Source organism: Gadus morhua, chromosome 13 (assembly GCF_902167405.1).
Source record: "Gadus morhua chromosome 13, gadMor3.0, whole genome shotgun sequence".
NCBI lineage: Eukaryota > Metazoa > Chordata > Actinopteri > Gadiformes > Gadidae > Gadus > Gadus morhua.
The window spans coordinates 14,862,909-14,883,994 of record NC_044060.1 but is presented as its reverse complement, the minus strand read 5'-3'; the positions used below and the strand labels follow the sequence as shown (position 1 = coordinate 14,883,994).

General features: G+C 42.6%; 1 protein-coding gene across 1 annotated transcript in view; it reads right to left on the bottom strand.

The window, feature by feature from the left end:
• Positions 1–7,571: 7,571 nt before the first annotated feature.
• The window catches only part of LOC115557813 (potassium voltage-gated channel subfamily D member 3), a 58,931-nt gene continuing 45,416 nt past the window's right edge, over positions 7,572–21,086 (bottom strand). Inside the window, exons 5-7 of the mRNA XM_030375911.1 lie at positions 13,181–13,273; positions 10,815–11,101; positions 7,572–10,302 (exon numbers count right to left, since the gene is read on the bottom strand). Of these exons, the coding sequence (XP_030231771.1) occupies positions 10,068–10,302; positions 10,815–11,101; positions 13,181–13,273 (615 nt within the window). The 3' untranslated portion in view covers positions 7,572–10,067. The remainder of the gene's footprint in view (positions 10,303–10,814; positions 11,102–13,180; positions 13,274–21,086) is intronic.

Genomic DNA, 21,086 nt, shown 5'->3' with positions numbered 1-21,086 from the left:
ATCTCCACCAATCAGCGTGCCTTTCCCCATATCCTCTGCCCTGTTCAAACTGTGACGAGCTGGAGATGCATATATTTATTCGCCGCGAATAAACATAATAAATATTGGTGTCGACTTTTTTTTTTACTCGTTTTCTGCTTGATTATGAAATTGCCTTCCTGAGCATTCGACCGGAGCAACATCATGTGTCTCCGGATTAGTCTGTAGGAATAATTTCAAAAAGCAATGCATACTTGATAGACCTGTCAAATTAATTCAAAATGAAGTCTGCAGCTATAAGCTATATTGCATATCGTGGTTTGCGCCGAGGCTATAAGTGAGCATTAAGGAGGATAGTTATTTTCTATATTTTTGAGTGAACAACAACACAGTAAGAAAAACATCATAGTCTATATATATTAATAAATGTGCAATCAAACATGCAATTTTACCAGGCCGTAGAGGGGATTTGTCTTATACAGTCCACGTCTCGTGAAATGTAGCCACCAGTAGTTATATCTAAACCACCAGGACCCCTAATAAGATTCAAGAACACATTGTGCCCAGAAAGGAAACACCTGAGTTGGAGGCTTTTGTTTTGTGACCCGGATGCAATAGTTAGCCAGCAGAGGAAGGAAGAGGCCCATTGGAAAGGACCAGGGTTCATTTCGAAACTATGGGAAACAATGTCTATCAATAGCCTTTATTTTTCACTATATCCACCTTATTTGTTTATCAAGTTGGTGTGCATGTATTAACCGATGTAAGCCGCTTTGGATAGAAGCGTCTGCTAAATGCCCTAAATGAAATTGAAAGTTTAGTTGGTGTAAAAAGATGAATAGGCCTCTCTACAAATTCAGCTTGAGTCAAAAACAATGCACCCCGATGGATGAGAGAGTGTCGTGTGTGCGTGTTTGTCTGCCTGCGTGAGTGTCTGCATTTTTCTGTGGCTAGTATTGTTTGCAGACAGAGAGACATAGACATTAAGGGCGAAAATGCAACTGTTTAGAGCCAATGTATGAATCAGATAAACAAAAGCCAAGCCATTATGTTCAAGAGACAAAAGGAAAGAGTGCCAGAGGATAAAAGGCAGGGAGGGGAACACGGGAGAGCATCAATAGGTGAATGTGGATGTGTGGATGGAAAGGTGACTGTGGATGTGTGGAAGGAAAGGTGACTGTGGATGTGTGGATGAATAGGTGACTGTGGATGTGTGGATGGAAAGGTGACTGTGGATGTGTGGATGAATAGGTGAATGTGGATATGTGGATTGATAGGTGACTGTGGATGTGTGGATGACTAGGTGAATGTGGACGTGTGGATGACTAGGTGAATGTGGACGTGCGGATGACTAGGTGAATGTGGACGTGTGGATGACTAGGTGAATGTGGACATGTGTTTGACTAGGTGAATGTGGACGTGTGGATGACTAGGTGAATGTGGACGTGTGTTTGACTAGGTGAATGTGGACGTGTGTTTGACTAGGTGATTGTGGACGTGTGTTTGACTAGGTGAATGTGGTCGTGTGTTTGACTAGGTGAATGTGGACGTGTGGATGACTAGGTGACTGTGGCAGTTAGCATGAATTGGAGCTTATGAACGTGTATGGATCGGTGCATTTCGTGTTTGGATGGGTGAATGCCAGCGCTCACCCTGCAGTGGTAAACCGGTAAACTGGTAAATGGGAGGATTCCAGCGGCTTTGGAATGAGATGTGGGCCCAAAGCGTGACCTCGGGGGGCAGCTGCCCAGCTCCATGCATGGGCTCACTTCCCTTCAGCTGTCTGAGCGGCCGAGGGGGGCTGAGGAAGTGTGTCTCTGTCTGGACCACACAGCAGAACGGGGCCGTGGACCCAGGCACCAACTGTTAGCCATCCATCATCCCAGACACAACCCTTCCTGTTTGGTTATTCAATTATTTTTATCAATTAGATTAAACTATATCATCAATAATCATTTGATAATAATACTGAATAATAGATCCCAGAAAGGGAATTCAGACGCCAATTGAGCAGAAAGGACAGGCAGTAAAACCCTGATCGTTAAAAATGCAGGTATTCTAGTGTTGGTGTTCTTCAGTGTGAATTAACGGTCTGTCGTAGTAAGTTAATGCTGTATCATAACACAAACAGTCACATGCAGGTATTAATACCTTGCCCCACCTCAGCCCACATTGTGTGTGTTTTGAACAACAACTGTTACTAGGACATAAGCACTCATTGAAACCTAAACTGTAATGGGAGGCTGCTTTACGTTCAATTTTAAATGTGTTGTGTCACGGGAGGCTAATACTGTTATTGAGACTTTGTCCACAGGAAATGGCCTTCAATAGATGCATTGTCTTGCTGTGTTTTAGAGACAGGTTGGATCAGGTAAGGGTGACAAGGTGTGGTTTACAAGAAATTATCCAAGGCTTTGTTAAATCCTCGATTCTGATTAGTCAATAATGGCATTCCGCGATCTGTTATTTCTGTGTAGCAGACCTCTGCTATGAATAACAGACTGTTGCTATGGACGTCATATCCAACGGTGGAATCTAACAAACACTAGAAAATTGAATCAATAAAATATTTTATGTGTTGTGTCAGAAAATTATTTCTTTAATAGTTAGCTGTGTCATAAGCAGGATAATGTATGATCACAATATAAATAATTATTAAAAAAAGTATTGAATACCCCTGAAGGGGTTTATTTCCCTTAATAAACCTCCAGTGTATGCTCCATTAGTACACTGTGTGTTCTCACTGCAGGATGCTAACCTGGGCTCTACTCAAGGCCAGACACCGGGTCAGGTGCAACCAAAATCAAAATCGAATTAAACTAAATAAGTGAAACCGTACAAAACAAGCTATATTGGGATGTTTCATGGGCAAAACGCTCCTGGAAATCAGGGGGTCGCAGAGGGAACATGTGATGTGACCACCCAGCAGGGCCCACCAAAATATTAAAACTACCCCCCCCCCTTTCATGTCATTCAAAGCCTTGGGCTGAGAACTCGTGTCGAAATCCTCCCCCTTTTCCCCAAATTATAAAATAAATTAATCCAACATTTTCATTAACCATCAACCAACCAGAATTTTCCTAAATTCTGGTTGGTTGAATGCTCAAAAGGTGGAGACATGCCAGAGAGGGACAAGCCAGAGAAGTTGATCAGCTACGGGTCTGCTTGCTAGAGCCAATAGTTAGCTACTGGTTAGCTTGCTCTGCTCTCTGCTTTTCGAGAGCATCTGTCCTTGAGATTAACAGAATGACAGTTGAGTTCTAACTTCTACTTGCCTGCAATGCTGCACTCAGCATTTAATCCAGCCAAACTTCTGCAAATCTTCCTATACTTCTCCCTTGATGTTTATGCTATTTTGCTAACTCAGCTGTTTGGTTGCACAGCACACGTGTGTGTGTGTGTGTGTGTGTGTGTGTGTGTGTGTGTGTGTGTGTGTTTTTGTGTGTGTGTGTTTGTGTGTGTATGTGTCTGTGTTTGTGTGTCTCTATGTGTGTGTGTGTGTGTGTGTATGTGTGTGTGTGTGTGTGTGCGTGTGCGTGTGCGTGTGTGTGTGTGTGTGTGTGTGTGTGTGTGTGTGTGTGTGTGTGTGGCAAAATCTCTCTTCCACTCACTCTTCTCCCTCGTTCTCTCTGGCATTTTCTAACCTTTATGCACGATTTCCTTATCAAAGTACCTCGTTACATCCCCTTACCCATTACAACACAGACACCTCCCACTAGGTTGGCTTCCACCCTTGGAGTGACCCGTCCACAACCATCGATCCATCCCAGTATTATTGGACATGAACAAAGTGGTCCTCCCCCCCACCAAACACTAATACACTTTATGAGTGCACAATAAAGGCGCGTTGATGGTCCTGGTGATAACGAGACGCCTCGTCAGTGATGACGCTCACCCTTATGAGTGTGCCCGACAACGACCGTTCATGTGCACTGCATTGGGAATCTAAAAGTTCATAAAAAAAAAGTCGATGCCAACAGACGGTTACAACGTCAATTAATAGTAAAGTATGTGATATGATGGTTGATTCTTTTATATTGAGTAAAACGTTCATCTTCCGCCATGTTCATGCACCACGTCACGTCACTAGTAAGCAATACGTCAACATCTGGGCAACTCTGTTATCAAAATCTGGCCCCAATTGCTGAACGAAAGTAGAATCATAAGAGCGTCATGAGGTGTCGTCTGCGAGAACTTTCCGACGTCGCGTAAATGTTTTCCCCACAATTCCCAGTGATGCGAACGCGCCATGAGATCTCAAAAATGATGATAAATAATTATATCCATGATATTACCCTGTGTGAGGTTGGGTATTAAGCCAAGAAAATGTGTTTTATTAGAGGCTGATATGTTTTTAGGAGAAGGACCCCAGACTCCCCACTACCGGTTCCCTCTATGTGCCCCACCTAAAACTCTCCATGCGCCCTCGATCAGTATAGCTGCCATTTGTAGACTAATCAATACACTATTCAAGTTATTGGAAAACATTTGGACCCACGGCTCCGCGCTTTCAAGTTGCCCGAGATGTCCAGTTGGATCGCTCTGCGCTGTGCAGTTAAAGAGCAAGATGTCTAGTTCAGCCGCTCTGCGCCCTCAAGCTGGGTAGCGAGGGACGTCAATGTGAATCGCTCTGCCGCTGCGCTGTTCAGAGTAGCTTGAGATGTCAAGTTCCGTCGCTCTATGAATTGTTCATGTAATATGTGTCCATCTCATGCACAGGATGTATTATTTTAAATAAAATACAGATATCCATTTTGTGGTTTTTAACTATACATTACATATAATCTCACATCCATAGCCTACAAAATAATATTTTAGAATTAAGATACATTGGCCTGTTAGCTTTCCAGCATGCTGTGCCAATGCACCCTCTGCAAAAAAAAAGAACGCACACACATGCAAAAAATAAGTCGGTTGAGTTGGCATGGTGGAAACAAAAATATTGATTTGTCTCACCCTCATCACTCATCAAGACTCATCATTCAACCGTTGACGTTAGCAAAATATACAATGTATCAATGCTGCCACCTTGTGGTTACAATGCGCTATATATTTATTTACAATGGAACATTTGAAAAATCCATACACTGCCATCTAGCGGCAGCCAAGCCACATAAAGCCAAGTTTAAATGAACCCTTAAAGAGCCCATGGCATGAACATTTCACTTCTGAGGTTTTCCCTAGCCTACCTATGCTCCCCCAGTAGCTAGAAAATACGAAAAGCCTTTGAAAATACGAAGCTCAGACGCGCAACAAAACGAAACTCATAGTGGGGGTTATCTCAGCCATGGTTGAGAAGGAATTGGGGGAAAGGAACTTTGGCTTTGACTCCCTGAAGTACATGAACCATTACATGGAGGAGAAAGGGATTGTTGCCCGCGATTGTCTTCCGCATGAGCCCCGCTTCCCGCTGCCCGCTGCCGAGGGACCACCGCCTCGGCGCTGCCCGCTGCTGCCTATGCACTGCCCGCTGCCCGCTCCCGAGGCGGTGGTCCCTCGGCAACGAGGCTCCGGCGGGAGACAATCGCGCTCAACAATCGCGGGCAACAAACAGATTGCATGGTACCGTGGCCGCAAGCTGCTCAGGGCCACACCTCCACCCTCCTCCATGACCCGCCTCTCTCCTCCTCATTTGCATTAAAGCTACAGACACCGAAACGGCACGTTTGGGGAAAGCTCAATGTGCGTCTGGCTCGTAGTGCTGTAATTCAGCACCACGGCTGAATTTCGGGAACGTCTTCAAATACTGTGTTAGGGGCCCACCAATATCTATATTAAAGCATCCATAAATTAGCATGCCATGGGACCTTTAAGTTAAAGAGAATGTTTAGGGTGTCATCCTAATAGGCATGCATGTTTTAAAAACCCTGCATCATGAAAAGTGTATTAATTATGACATTTCGAGGCGTGAATGGACTTGCAGTGTTTGTGCCTCACCCTGAAATAAACCTTGCTTTGTTTCGGAATAAGCGCATTGTTAAATGTTTTTATTTACACTCAGGTTAGTGTTAGCCCAATACAAATCAACCCAATGGACTTAACCTTTTACAAATTACTAATGGTCCATTAATGCAGTATGGAAGCAAAATGCAGTCACTTGAGGAAATAAAGTTTGAGTTTTTTCTGAATGAACTATTCTCTATTCTCTTGTTATTTAAAGGGACACTTTAATATATTTATTTGTTTTGTCAATCTGTGTTGTGTAACCAAAGAGACGAAACGTGTTGGTGATGATGAGAAGCTGAACTGCTTCTAATCTTTCCATGACGTGTTTCATCCATCATTGTGTATTTAAACGTGTCTTTGCACAGAGACTTTCTGGCTGGTGCTGCTCAGCGTTGCAATGACGAGCAGTGATGATGAAGGGGTAGTCCATAACATCCTGCGGTGCAATGTGCAGGCCGGCAAACCGCTGCAGCAATCACTTCAGCAGTTCCACAAAGTGCTGCACCTCATCCACCTTCTCCGCTCCCTCCGGTCACAGGAGGAAGCAAGCTGTGAATGAAACACCGTTTACAATGTCAAAGATTGGAGATTCTAATAAAGTCTTCACAATAGTAACTTTTACTCCAAAATCCAGCATGTGGTGAATGAGACACGCCATTTACAATGTCAAAGATTGGCCATGCTTACCAGGTCTCCAACATAACAACTTTTACTCCAGAATCCAGTATGTGGCCAGTATGTGGTCAACTCAACTCAACTCAAGAGACGGCTGTAGTTTAGAATTTAGAATCAACATGGTTTGATTGACAGAAAATATGTTTGGATGTTTGTTGGCATTCATTTCTAGATTTCTAAAAATAGTTGGCCAATTTAAACATTTACATACTTAATTAAATGGAACTTCTACCGCGACAAATAAATCTAAAACCAACCATTTAGTAATTAGAGTCTTCAGGATATGTATTTCTTTGTCTATCTATCATTCTCTATCTGTTGGTCTGCATTCTGTCTGTCTTCCAGGTGCCTGCAGGTCTCTACCTATTTATTTCTGCATAAGATATCAAAACTTAACACCTTTTTGCCTCCGACCAACTGTTTATGGTTGGAATAACAACCTAAAATAAAAGTATCACACAGGAAAACTCTCACCTCTGCCTCACCTCAACTGAACCCTGGACAGTAGAAGTTCAAAAGCCAATATTGTCATCAGCTAAATCCCAAAACAATTGATTGTGCAGACAACTGAGCCCTACACAAAATACTATTAACATTAATAATCTATCCAGCATTTCAATCAACCAGGTGGACCATATAATTTTTTTTAGAGCGGGATGAAGGTTTAGCCCATTTCTTTGACCATTTTTGTTATGACCAAATTATGTGAAACTGTGCAAACACATTTGCTTGTAATATAATATGTCTAAATTAAGTCCAATTTTCAACTGCAGACTTAATATGGTCACTCATCAGAAGCCTTTTTATTCAGTTGAGAATTTATGAAAATTGAGAAAGAGGTTTATATGTTGAGTGTTTCAGGGCAGGAGGTGCCCCCCGCCCCAAGTAGGATGTGGGTTAGGGGCCCCAGTTGGTCAGAAATGGCCCTGTATCCACCCTGCCTAGGAGATAGAAAAGAGGACGTGCAGATCAATTGGAGACACATTTTAATTTCTCATCACATCATAGTTGTTGGGACATGAGTGAAATCTAAATGATAACCAATGATAACAACACCAACAAACATAGAAAATAAGCAGCACGACGGACGGAGAAGCCAGGAAACAAAAGAGAGCTAAGGAACAAACAAGAGCACAATTGCCAAGACTTTAAAAACAGTGACCCTCTAAAATCCACTGGACTGAGATAAGCCTTACTTACTGTCCATCATACAACCCCCAGAAGACCAGCCTTACGGGCACTTTTGAGAAGTGCATTAAACACGGTATGGCCTATTTATTGTTCAGCCATGATAGTGAGAGAAAATAATCTTCCAACTAAATACTTGTTTGGCTTATTGATTGGAAAAAATTGCTTGAAAAAAATTACGGCATATAATTTAAGCACAAAATAAAACTGCCTTACCCAAAAGATCACATGGTATATTTTTCGGAAAACCTACAAAAGATAATTATTACTCTGATAAACAAAATAAGACAAATAAATATTGAGAGTACCCATAGTCCATTGGACCACTATTTCAAAAAGACTAAGTCCATAGATTACGACAACCTAAAGGTTCTAGATTGGACCACTTTAAAATGATGTGTGGGTTTTAGGCTAAAACCCACCCATCATTATAACGTTCAATTCAAATGATCGAATGTAACGTTCAATTATTTGGTTCAGAGACCATTTTCAATGTTATATTCCTCGCTCATATTCCTTAAAGGGGAAAGCATCTAGCAAAACACTTTGGATGTATTCACCCTTAGATAAACATAACTGATAGACCACAAAACATTCTGAGCTTTAACGGCAGCTGATGGAATAATACTTTGACATTTTTAAAATGAACACACTGTAAGACAACATGAAAACAACTCAAATGACTAAATCAACCGAAGGAAATAAATGACCTACTCCTGGAGCTAGATCATTTGTGACAAGCCACTGCTGGCCGAGGTTCCAAAACGTTCCATATAGTACACACTGAGATCATCAACATATCTCATATATAGCTTACTCAATATGTAAAAGTAAAAAAATTGCATCACAGGTCAAAAATGAACTCATTATGCTTCCACTGTATTCATGGTGAACTGATGTTTTCTGTCTGGATGGCTGGAACCATAAAAAATACCATTGTGCCATTTCAAAGATACTGCAAGTGGCACAAATTTCCGTATACTTCTGAAGAAATATCTAGTCCACCAATGGGTTACAACCCAACCTTTGAAAACCACTACAGAGAATCAGATGTGATTCAGATAATCTGTAACCAGTCAAACAATCACATCTTTTCTCTTTAGTTACAAGTTACAAGCTAATTTTTTATTGGACTGCATGGAAACTGAATCCATGTTTGTTGCTTTGTCATATCCAAAAAAAGACAAAAAAGTGAACGAAAAACAAAATGCAACATCACTGAATACACAAGAAAGAAAGAAATACAAATTAAATTCATATTTCACTTTAACGGCCTTAAACACAAGGCCATTCGAGACGGCATAACTACTCACTACTCCGCACACGACAAAAAGCAGTTATAACAAATACTAATAATTGTACTTCATGAAATGGTTTGTGTTTTCACATTTCTTGAATCTTCACAGATTAGTCTCTTTAAAGTTGTCTTGCAGTGAGCCAGGGAAGGTCACAAACTCTCCTGTCTTCCTTATCGTAAAAGACAACTAACGAACAAGTCATCCTTATTATTCCACAGTCATTTCAAAGGTGGACTGTTGCCTTATTATGTTTGGTTTTTGTTACTGCAGTCTATACTTCTAAAAAGTCTAGTTAAGTCAAGTTTAGTTTGCACTCGCATACAAAAGTTGTGCGTACACACACCCACACCCACACACCCACACCCACACCCACACACACACACACACACACACACACACACACACACACACACACACACAAGCACACTCATACAGTTTACGTATTTGTGCATATGATACTGAAAATAAATGCTCACTTACATTATGCATTTTTTTTTCAAGTTGTTGAGTTGAGACAAAGAAGACATTAAAAAACAACACATATGAAGTCAATCCTTTGTGTCTATCCATCGTCAAAGGAATAAACAGTCTAGAGTGTATTATGCCCACTCCCTCTACTTCAGCATATTTTATGCAACAGCATGTGTCTCTCTGTCACATTTTAAAGGAATACCATGATTGCACCGGCAATGGCAAATTCTCAAGATCTCCCGTTTCAACTGAAGAAGAAAAAGTGGAAAAATCCAGATATTCATTCTACATCTACCTGTGGCTTACAGAATACGACAAGTTCACACCCCTAATACTTTCTTCCTCTATGCCGCTTCCTCTTCCACCGCCACAGCGACCTGCTGGTGGCTGACGGCACACAGAGACACGGGACCCTGTTGAGCCAATGCTAATGATATCTTGGGCTTCATCCTCAACCCCACCCCCCCTGGTCTCTGCCTCCCCCTGGGGGAGAGTGATCGAGTGGGGGAGTCACAGGGCGGAGACCTTCACTATGTGGGAGCTGCTCATGGTTTGGATGCTGGGTGGGGCCTGGGGGGGGATGGGAGGAGGGGGCGGCCGGCGCTGGTGGGGGGCCCCGTGGAGGCCGTCTCCCTCCGGGGTCAGAGCCGGGGGCGTCTGGAGGCTGATGATCGCCGTGGTGACCTGGCCCCGCCGGCAGTTGACCCGGCCGCCGTCCTCGGCCTTCTGGTTCAAACTGCTGCGGCTAGAGGGAGGGACGGGACGGACAGACAGAAGGAGGGAGGGAGGGATGGAAGACGGAGGGAGGGATGGATGGACAGACAGATGGACATATGGAGGGATGGATGCATAGAGGGATGGATACAGACAGATGGATAGATGGATTGATGGATGGAAGGACGGATGGAGAGATGAAGCAAAGGACGGATGATTTGATGAACAGACAGACGGATGAGTGGATAGATGGATGGAATTAAAGGTAAAAGACAACCAATATAAGTCAAGGTAAAAAACACGAAAAAATAATCGTAATCCAATATAAGTCAAGAAAAAATATTTAACGAAAAAATAATTAATAAATAGTTGAATTCAAAATGTAAAAAATTAAAAATAAACAGGTATGAAAACAGTGCCCTCAAGTGGCAACGTTTGGTACTGTTAAAGCTATCTCGAATAGTGACTTGGGGAAAACACTTTGTCACAGCGACGTTAACAGTTAAGCAACCCCGAGCCAGGCTGATGTTCCACACGTCCCACCTGGTCTTGTGTGACGCGGGGTCCACACACTGTATATGAATGGCACTGAGCTCCTGTAGGGGACCCCGCTGTGGGTGGTGGTGGTGGTAGGGTGGCTTGGAACCTGGGCTGGGGCCCGGGTCTGGCTCCGGGAGGGCGGTGTTCTTCCTCCGGGCCCTGCAGCCGCAGCAGGTGGAGGTGGACTCTCCGTGGCTGGAGGAAGGGGAGGGGCTTGGCGAGGTGTAGCTCTGCAGCGCCGTCTCCAGGTTGTTCTGCTCGAACGCCTGCTCATCCACAAACTCATGGGCCTGGGGGGGGAGAGAGGTTAAGAAAGAGAGAGGGAGAGAGAGGGGGAATATATGAGGATGATGTAGAGACAGACCAGATGCAGTCACCAAGAGAAGAAGCCCTCTTATAGGACGTATGTGAGCTGTTTCGGAGAAACCAGGTCAACATGCTTATGCTGAATGTCCTCCAGGTCGTAGCCTTTCACATGTGACTCCTAGGGACAATTATTGAGTGCACGATTACTATAAACCAGTTTGCTCCAAATCCTATTTAAATAAGTGTTTGTTTTATTTCAATATGTTTTTGGCCTTAACTATCCAGAACTGTTGGAGTGAGATAACTGAGAGAGAGAGAGAGAGAGAGAGAGAGAGAGAGAGAGAGAGAGAGAGAGAGAGAGAGAGAGAGAGAGAGAGAGAGAGGAGAATATGAAACAAACAAAGTAATTGATCATTTTGTCGTGCAAGTGCATAAGTATAATAGGATTAGTGGGGTTAGTAGCCAGTTACTTTGCCCACATCGTGCACAGACTGCTTCTCCACACAGGGCATTATGTCCGACCACCTAGGGATGTGGTCTGGATCACTGGATCACAACGGGAGCTAAATCTGATCTGGGACTGCCCATAGCTGACAGTGCGGAAGACAGCAGAAGCATCTGACCTGGGATCAGTTTGTACTTATAGAGCTCTAGTCATAGAGAATACCTCTGCAAACATATCACATCCTTTCAGAAGTTGCAAGGAAAAAGTCAAACAGTAGATGTATAATGTTCCCAATTCACTAACTGCAGAATTCGACGAGGAAAGAATATGAAATGAGGGAAATACTATTTTTGGTTTTTCGCTGGGACAAATCCTTGAAATGCATTTTCTAGTCGACATTATTATAAATAGGGGTGCACATAAATGGTACACAAGTAGGAATGCTCGCCCATAATCAGGGATGAGTAACGTCACTTTTGTCACTAACACGCCTTTGCATAACTAACCGTCAGGTCATCAAAACAAAACTACACGTGTATCTTGTCACCACTTAATGGAATAGACTGCTCTGGGAGATGTCCAAAAATTGAAATACATTGAACAGCTACTTTGGTGTTTGGCCACCTGCAAAGAAAAGGCAATAGGAGCTGGAGCAGAAGAAAATCGTTTTTTCCGAAAAGCGGATTCAAGATGTTCTGTGGCCCAAAACGAATGATGAGCGCACTGAAACGTGGTGCAAAATATGCCGCTCGCATCCACATCTAGTAGACAAAACAGGTGTGTTTTTCTACAGGTTCAAAAAATTGCAACCACCGACAAACAAGAAAAGAGCAAGAGCAGGTTAATGTGCCACAAGCTCTTGCTAATAAGCAACGCTACGTGTGGGGTGAGTACCAAACACCATCTCTTGGTACTCACCCTAGTAACTCACAAAAAAAGTTTTTTGCACAACTGATTATAAACATGGCGGAGAATGATAACCATGTACTGTTTTAAAGCATGAAAAAAATCTGTATAAGTCAAGTATATAAGGATATCCAGGACACCAGAAACACATAAACCCTGATCATTTCTGTTATAAGAGGGGACAGAATGGTCCACTAATTCAAACTTTGAAGCCCACAGCACACAGAGTGCAAATATCATCTCATACTTGTAATGCAACCCAAAAGAGAAACATGATCTAAGTGGCTTGAACAGAGTGCGATAGTGTGACTCTATATTGTAGCTCACTCTGTTGAGGACTCAAGTCTATTTTGGACACGGAAATTTAAAAAACATTATTTTGCGTTTGTCCTGACAAGGTTGTGTGCTTGAAGGACAAACGTTACATATGCAAAGCAGAGTAGTTGTCACAGTGACTTGATAACACGGGAAAGTCCCTGGCACACCATCGTGTCATCTTCTTATTTCTAAATTCATGCAAAATACATACTTTCTTCAGCTGTTGAAAATATAAAAAATCTTTAGGGTTTCATCCTCTAAACTGTGTCTGAATGCATAATTCCCATTTAGGGATGGATTCACATGCTGCTCCACACACATATGCGTGTGGAGCAGCATGTGTGGCATAAGGGAAGGGGATATGAGCTGAACAATGGTGTGGGCGTGTACTCACTGTGGTTTTCTCCAGACAGTACAGCAGGTGGTAGTGTTGACTCTCCAACAGAGACACGCTCTTACTCAGCTTCTGCTCATCCGCCTCTGTGCCCTGGGCGGCCACACACACACACACGCACACGCACACGCACACACACACACACACACACACACACACACACACACACACACACACACACACACACACACACGTTTAGTTAAGAAGCAGATCAGCATGGCCATAGGGTAACTTTTACTCCGGCCTTTGCTTTGAAGGTCACTCTTATTATATTTGACCTCCCACAGAGAGAGATCTGGATCGAGTCTTATTGGATCCATCAGAACTACTTTACTGCAGGACTCCCGAGCAGAGAGCGACAGCATGACGCCTCCTCCCAGGTTGTTACCATGAAATACTGGGTCATGTTTGTTGTTGACTTCCCTCTCATGGTTCACTCTTCTTGTTTGTTTGTTTGCATGTAAATGAAATACAGGCCAATAAGTCATTGCTTTTTGCAAACATGAATTCAGCTCAACTGAATGCTCATTCCCTCTATCTTGCCTGCAGTGCTAATGACTACACTTCACCGAGGCCAACAGCATGCATAGTGACTGTCTGGCTTAACATGGCAGCCACACAATGAGTGTGGCTCTGCTTTTGACAGATACAAGTAAACCAGGCAAGCTTACACACAGTACTGCTTCTGTTGTTATCTGTTGTTGGGTGGCTGTTCTGGAATGCCCAATCATCTCCGCTGCTATTTATCAAAGTGTGGAAGTACACTTTTTTCATTTCTCCTTTCAAGGAAGAAAAGGACTTGTTCAAATGTTGATATTGAATTAGATAAATAATGGTGATAATTAATGACGCAGATAAGGGAAACAAATGACTACTGCAATTTCATGCTCAAATAAAGAGAATGATAAGTGGTGTACACCAGGAAGAGAAATTGTTACAATTTCTTATTTATTTATCTGACTGGCATGCGTTTCTTTGAGGTCCTTTTTTGCCAATGCAACATTGTCCCTGGTCGACAACAGCTCCCAAAATATCACCATCGTCGGACAGACCTTAGTGCCCTAACCCATTCCCCCTCCCCAAACGCCACATGGCAGGTTGACCGGCCCCTGGGACATGTTGTTTGAATTCCAGACACACCATTTCCCACACAAAACCCCCAAAAGTAAAAGCCACAGGCTTGTTATGGCTCTATGTCTCCATTCACGATGACAGGCTGCCACCTGAGAGCACTTCTGATGCAGCGGTGATGTTAGCTTGGAGACCAGGGGACGGCTGTCTCTTGATGTCAGAGGCTGATTTGCTGGTCTCATTTGACGCCCGACCCTGACATTTCCGTGTTGACCATCAGCCCCGGCGGCGGCTATTAGGTCACTGTTTGGAGTCAAAACTATCCTCTTTCTTTTGATTCTCAGGAAGGGCTATATGAAACTATAGGATCGGCTAGCCTGGAAGCCCAACACACACAGGCATCACACCTAATGTTGATGTAGCTGTACTTTATGTATAATTGGCCGCCATGCTGTCTGATTGTCTGTCTTTTTATAATTGGCCACCATGATATCTGATTGTCTGTCTTTATGTCTATCTGCCAGTATCTGCGTACTTAACAAAATTTAGTAGCACCGCTCCATCAACGCACTCATCCATCCGAGGCAGAGGATACCTGTCAAGTTTTGTTACTGAACTCAGTCTACCATAACCCGTACAGAAACGTTAAAGAACGGTCTGGTCTATCATCCAAAAACAGTGACTCTACAGAATTGAACTGGGCTAACATGTACTCAACCTCAGCACACAGAAGTCCACGGTAAACTGGGTTGACGCGGTCTGCAGTTTGTTTAATTGGCATGACATCAACATCAATGCCTTGCTCAATTTCGCAGGTTTGGCTCTCAGAGAACAGGGTGCGATACGAATCAATGAGAAATGTGATCTCAGCCTTTTCCGCTTCTTTCAGGTGTGAAAGATGCATGAGGGCGGGCCGGCATTTCAGAATGTACGTACGAAGAATGAAGGAGAGACAACAGCTGACTTCTCCATCACATGGAGGAGAGGAGCAAGACAGCACTGGCCTTCAGAAAATCTACAAGGCACATCCTCATTTTCTTTTTGTGATCCAGTTGATTCAGGGGATAAGATGGTCAAGATTACCACACCGATTCTATATGGTATAAGGGCCTGAGAAGCGAGCATACAATGGTGACCCCTCAACAAGGAGCAGAACCAAGACTTTAACACCCACATCGCATGTTTGTCTCATTCACAGGCACAGTGTAGCCTGTGTTAAAAAATGCTAATATATTCCAACAGGTTCAGTGTAAAGGAGGAGGTGTCGGTCTGTAACATTTGTTCCCTAGGCAAACTCAAAGGGCCTCTCGCATGATGTCCAAACACACGTTTTTTGGGGTAAAGACCGAGAGATTCCTGAACCAGCTCTCGGACTCATATAGCAAGAGAGAGACCTTTTCATCCCCATCCCTTTTAAACTCAAGGTAGTAAGCTCACAAAATATACTTCAGAGTCTGGTTAGATCTCTCGACAGCACCTTGAGACTCAGGGGGACATTCACCACAGGGGCAATGAGTGATGCCCAACTGCTGTAGCACTTGCTTTAAGGCTTTTGACATACAGCAAGAGTCCTGATCTGGTGGAACTGTTTGAGCGAGTCCAAAAGTCAAGAATTGCACAAAACCCTTCACAATACTGGGAACTATTATTATTCCCCTAAGTGGGAGGGCTTCAGTGGGAGGGCCTGAAATGAGTGACACCACAAACGATGGTTAAAACGTTTACCAACACAATCCACTAAAACCATGCTGAAAGGTTCACAGAACGCAGGTATAGGTTGCAAGTGAGCAAGCGGCAAGCTTTGGTTAGGCTGTACTGTCTGCTGGCAAACAGGACACCTTGTGGCCAGAAGACTCTTTGAAATATACTCTGAAGTGTCTTACCAATCCTGACAAGAGCTAGTATCTCTTGTCACAGTGCGACAGTAAGGACCATTTTAGTTACACTAGGACAGTCATCCTTGTCAGAAGTGGCATTAGTGGCCCGTCTTGCCCTAAAGCACCACCTTTGACAAAGTAACACCTTTCTTTCATCAATCTCCTCCTCTGGCACCTTTTGGTAAAGGGAGGGCGTCGTGGTTATATTAATCGTAATTTTAATATAAAATGATATACAAATTACATAACTCTTTTTTATATTATTACTTATCATTTGAAAATGCATTTGTATCCACTCTCCTTGCACCTAGAGCAATTTTCTTAGACATGGCTCGTGCAACAGCCATGCTGGGAACACATTAAAGTAACTCCCTAATAACCTCTTATGTTCACCTATTGCTTAACAGAATCACTATCATGCAAGGACACAAAACTGTTTGAAATAATCATGTCTAGGAGATCCTTCCAATAGAGCCAAGGCATGAACTTGCACTGGTAAACACTCGTAAAACCAACAAGTTCCCTCTCTCTCATTTTCTTCAACGTCGGACACTGAAAAAGGCCCTCGAACTGAAAAATTCCCTTCGAACTGCCTTAGCAATGAACTAGGTGAGGCATAGGATCAGCTTTCTGTTTGATTTTATCGTTGGGCCCAGGGAAGAGTGAAGGTAACCACTTTTAACCACCTTGTGAACGTGGTCTATCGGTCAGCAAGAGCTTATCAGCAAGAATGGCCACTTTCTCCAGAGGGAGATCTTGATTTTCAAGAATGTACATCGCCACTCTTTCTGGCATACATTCTTTGACAGCTTGACAAAGAACCAAGGTCAAACACATATCTGTTCCCTTGCAAATTCACATGGTTTGAAACTCAACCCAACACTTTAAACAGAAGGGCATTCCTTTTATCTCAAAGGCCTCCCTCTGTATGTAGATTTCCCCCCGGTACAGCTCTTATTGCTCCTTTTCCTATTATTTTTTTTGCCCCAGCTCACTTATAGGTGATTTGGGCGGAGCGGGAGGGGAGTCTGTTACAGGCGGTGTTGTGGTTCTGGCAGCGTCTATGGCGGAGGTGACCAGATTGCTGTAATTCTCTGCAGAGGTGAGCTGCAGAGAATTCTTGTACATCTAACACATATTTCGCCCTCATGACTTTGACCTTCAGCTAGTAATATAAATAACGTTACTTGGTGTTGTTTTGTGAGGTGAATTTCCAATGTTATTTGTGACTGTTGTTTTTCCCTTTTCCTGTTTCGTCAATTTTTTCAGGTTGTGATGTAGTTTAAACACCCTACTAATTAAAGGAATAAGTTGTTTACGAGACACTTTTTTTATTTTAACCACCGCTCTGTTTGATTGAACGTTTATTTTTTTTCCGTAATGATCGAAGATTTTTTTTGCGCTGTTGGTTACAAGATGTGAAAAGGTGTATGAAAAGAGTCCAATTACCTCTCGGAGAGGACCAATTGTGGTCAACCCTAATTGGCCTGACTCGCACAGGGAAACACATTTATCTTTTTTTTCCATGGGTAACGAAACAACACACACATTCTTCTTCTTCAAGTTTAAACTCTGTCCTCCTCCCACACCCACTCAATAGCAATAGCACGGGGCGGACTGACGCAAATGACAGGAGCATAATTTGATGGTAGGGCTCTGGCAGCCTCATCAACAACGAGGAGAGAGAGTGAGAGAGAGAGTGATAGAGGGACAGAGAAAGAAAGAGAGGGAGAGAGAGAGAGAGAGAGAGAGAGAGAGAGAGAGAGAGAGAGAGAGAGAGAGAGAGAGAGAGAGAGAGTGAGACAGAGAGGGAGCAAGAGAGAGAGGTAGCAAGACAGAGACAGAGAAAAAGTGAGAGACAGAGAGAGTGAGACGGAGAGGGAGCAAGACAGAGACAGAGCGCGAGAGAGAGCAAAAGTGAAAGTGAGAGATAGAGAGCATGCGGCTTTCTTTGCACCGATAGATATTTATATGATAATTCTAAAACCACTCAACCCCCTCACACATTAGATTTCCCACTGTACTCCATCACATTTGGGATGGAGTTACTGGAAGCAGGCCCACTGACGCACGAGGGCCATGCATGTTTATTTATATATGGATCAAGAATGGATATATCACCTTATACAAACCACACAAGGTTGTATAAACAGTATGGAACCAGGACATGTTTTCAAAACATATAGTATATGAGCAAAGTGGTTTACCATTTGCTACACTTGATATTGCTAAATATGATTTATTCATTCATCCTAATAATAATAACAAAGTGAGACATGATGACAAGCTACCAAAGAATGACAAGATTCAAACTTTTTTGCCTCAAAATTGTGTGACTAAATTAATGACAGTGTTAGCACGACCCAAGCAAGTAAAATAATGGCATACCCTTAAATAATGAACCAGCCCAAAACACTTTGACATCATTATAAAACCTCTATTGTTGACGACGCACCCCAGGGGCTATTTTCAGATTTGTCCTTTATCGTTATTTATAATTTGTCACTGGATGTCGTGTCGCTTCCCACGGTCAGCATTTATCTTCCTACTTGAACCAGAAGGACTTTCAATACCTGCTCTCAACATCAGGAGGTCACATTTATTAATGAATCAAATATATAATAATAACAATATATATATATATATAGCAGGATTGAAGTTAAAGTTGTGTTTAAAGTATTAAAGTTAGCTAGACATTGGGCAGTATGATATTCTACACAAGCCACATGGGTGATCAAACGGCCAGAATATTAAACAGCTTGTGACTCGGCTGGGAGAGCTAGCCTGGCAACACTAACACTAGCTTAGCTAGAAGTGCATATTAACACCCAACTGCAGTTCTTTCAGTGCTGTTCCACTACGCCTTGCTTTCAGGCGAAAAACTGCAAGTCCCAAATGCCTCGGCCATGTCTGGGCACCCGGCTGCCAGAACAGACCAATCAGCTTGGGAAACACTGACCGGCAGGCCCATTCCTCCTCGAACAAGGCCGTACTTCAACAACATTATGAAGTCCAAGCCCCGAGCCTGCAAGGCCAAAGTGAATTCTTGATTTACAGGGCTAATGGGCCTGCAAAAAAATGTGTGTCTTCTTACTAAATTATGGATTTCTCATAAGCAGTGATTGAGACACCCTTGGGTTTTTGTGATATTGGAATGAAATTAATATCTTATACTAATGTTTGATGCTCCAGTGATTTTAAGACATACTCTCCTATTAAACCCCATTATAACTACTGCAGCAATGTCTTAGCTTGATGTGGTGTCCTCTAGAGAAATTTAGCTTAGCCACTCCAAGGTGAAATAAAACGGTGAATTAGGACCGTTGTACATCACTAATTGAAGTTTTTAACAATGTGAAAGTGTTTTAGGCTGAATTATTACTTCAAGAGAAATACTTTCCTTGCCCGCTCTTCATTATGCATTTTTTTTTTTTTTTTTTTTTACAGTTTTTGCAAACAGGATCCCAAAATCCTAAACCAAAGCTGAACACTTCCAGTAGGGATGACAGTGAGGGCAAAAGGTCAGTCCCTAGATGAGCTATCAGCATGCTGAAAGGCCGGGCATCTTTAGACAAGTCTTTAAATGGAGGCCAAAAAAGAAAAGCATTCCTAGGGTTAGAGCAATCTGTGCTGATAAAGCACAGAATAAGGTTTACTCTTCCATCATCACCTGTCGGTCTAGCCTAATACAGAGTTTAAGATTGACCGCCTCTCTTGACCTTCTAGAACGTAACAACTTTTACCCTTGCTGGTCAGGACATATTTTACACCACTATCGTACAAACTCTGATTTACCGACCCCCAAAATATATTGCAATGGCTATATCATCCATTATGAATATTTACATTCCAACCATTGACTGGGTGAACACTAAATTCTGATTGCCTAGAGGGGTGTTGATGCACTTTCAATAACTGCATTGCTTTGACGTAGTTGAAATATAACAGCGCGGCTAGAGGGTCATCACCGCTCTATAAACTAATGTGAAACATTTCCTCAACCTCACATCAGCTTGCCAGCATCCTGTGAGCTTTATAACCCTGTTAATTCTCAACATTAGTGTTCTTACCGTGTGGGTATTTTCCCACCGGTGGATGATATTCTGAAAACCCGGCGGTTATCAGTAACACTGTATAATAAAATATATATATCATTTTAAAAAGGAAATTCACAGTGCGTATCTTCACCTGTCTGACTCTGAGCTATCTGCTGTAGGATCCCATCAACTGAAATTTCTTTCCTCATAATTTATGAAACAAATGACTTTGTTAAAATAAATGTGTTATTTTAAAAACACAAAAAGCGAAACTACAATATCACATATGAGTTATGCTTGGACGTCAGTGCATTTGGATTCAACCATCAATGATCCTACAATCTGTTGCAATCCTACTGTGTTACGCCAGAGACTGAATGTAGCCTAAGAGTTTACGAAGACACACATCTTCCATAGAATGGGATGCAAGGAAGGAGGTTTGGATATTATGGAAAGTGTGTATTCAATTGCATGGCAAAAAATCGCCATGCAATCCCGGAAGTTATGTTTCTACTCTAGCATGGGCCTCCTCACATCTGCTGATGCATCAGAAATTTGCAGATGCAGTAGCTAGATATGATTGAAAGAAATAATCAGCAAATATCTTAGCAACAAGAAGATTGCATGTCTGTGAATATATGTGCAGCATTTATTTGGTTTGGGAAGTCTCCCATCAAAAAGTAGTCTGGCTGGCTGGACTCAGACGGGACTAAGGTTAGAATTTTTTTCCGTTGATTAGTCCTTAAAAAGATACCTGAGCAGCAAGTTGACGTTTTCTTTCTATATGATTTCATGTTCGAACTGATTGCGCTCCAGGTCATTAGTCAGACTAATTGTGTTTCCAAGAAGCCAGCAAATAGTGCAAGCTAAAAGTTAACATCTTTGGACAGAATGGCCACTAAATGGGAGTCAAAACCCTTA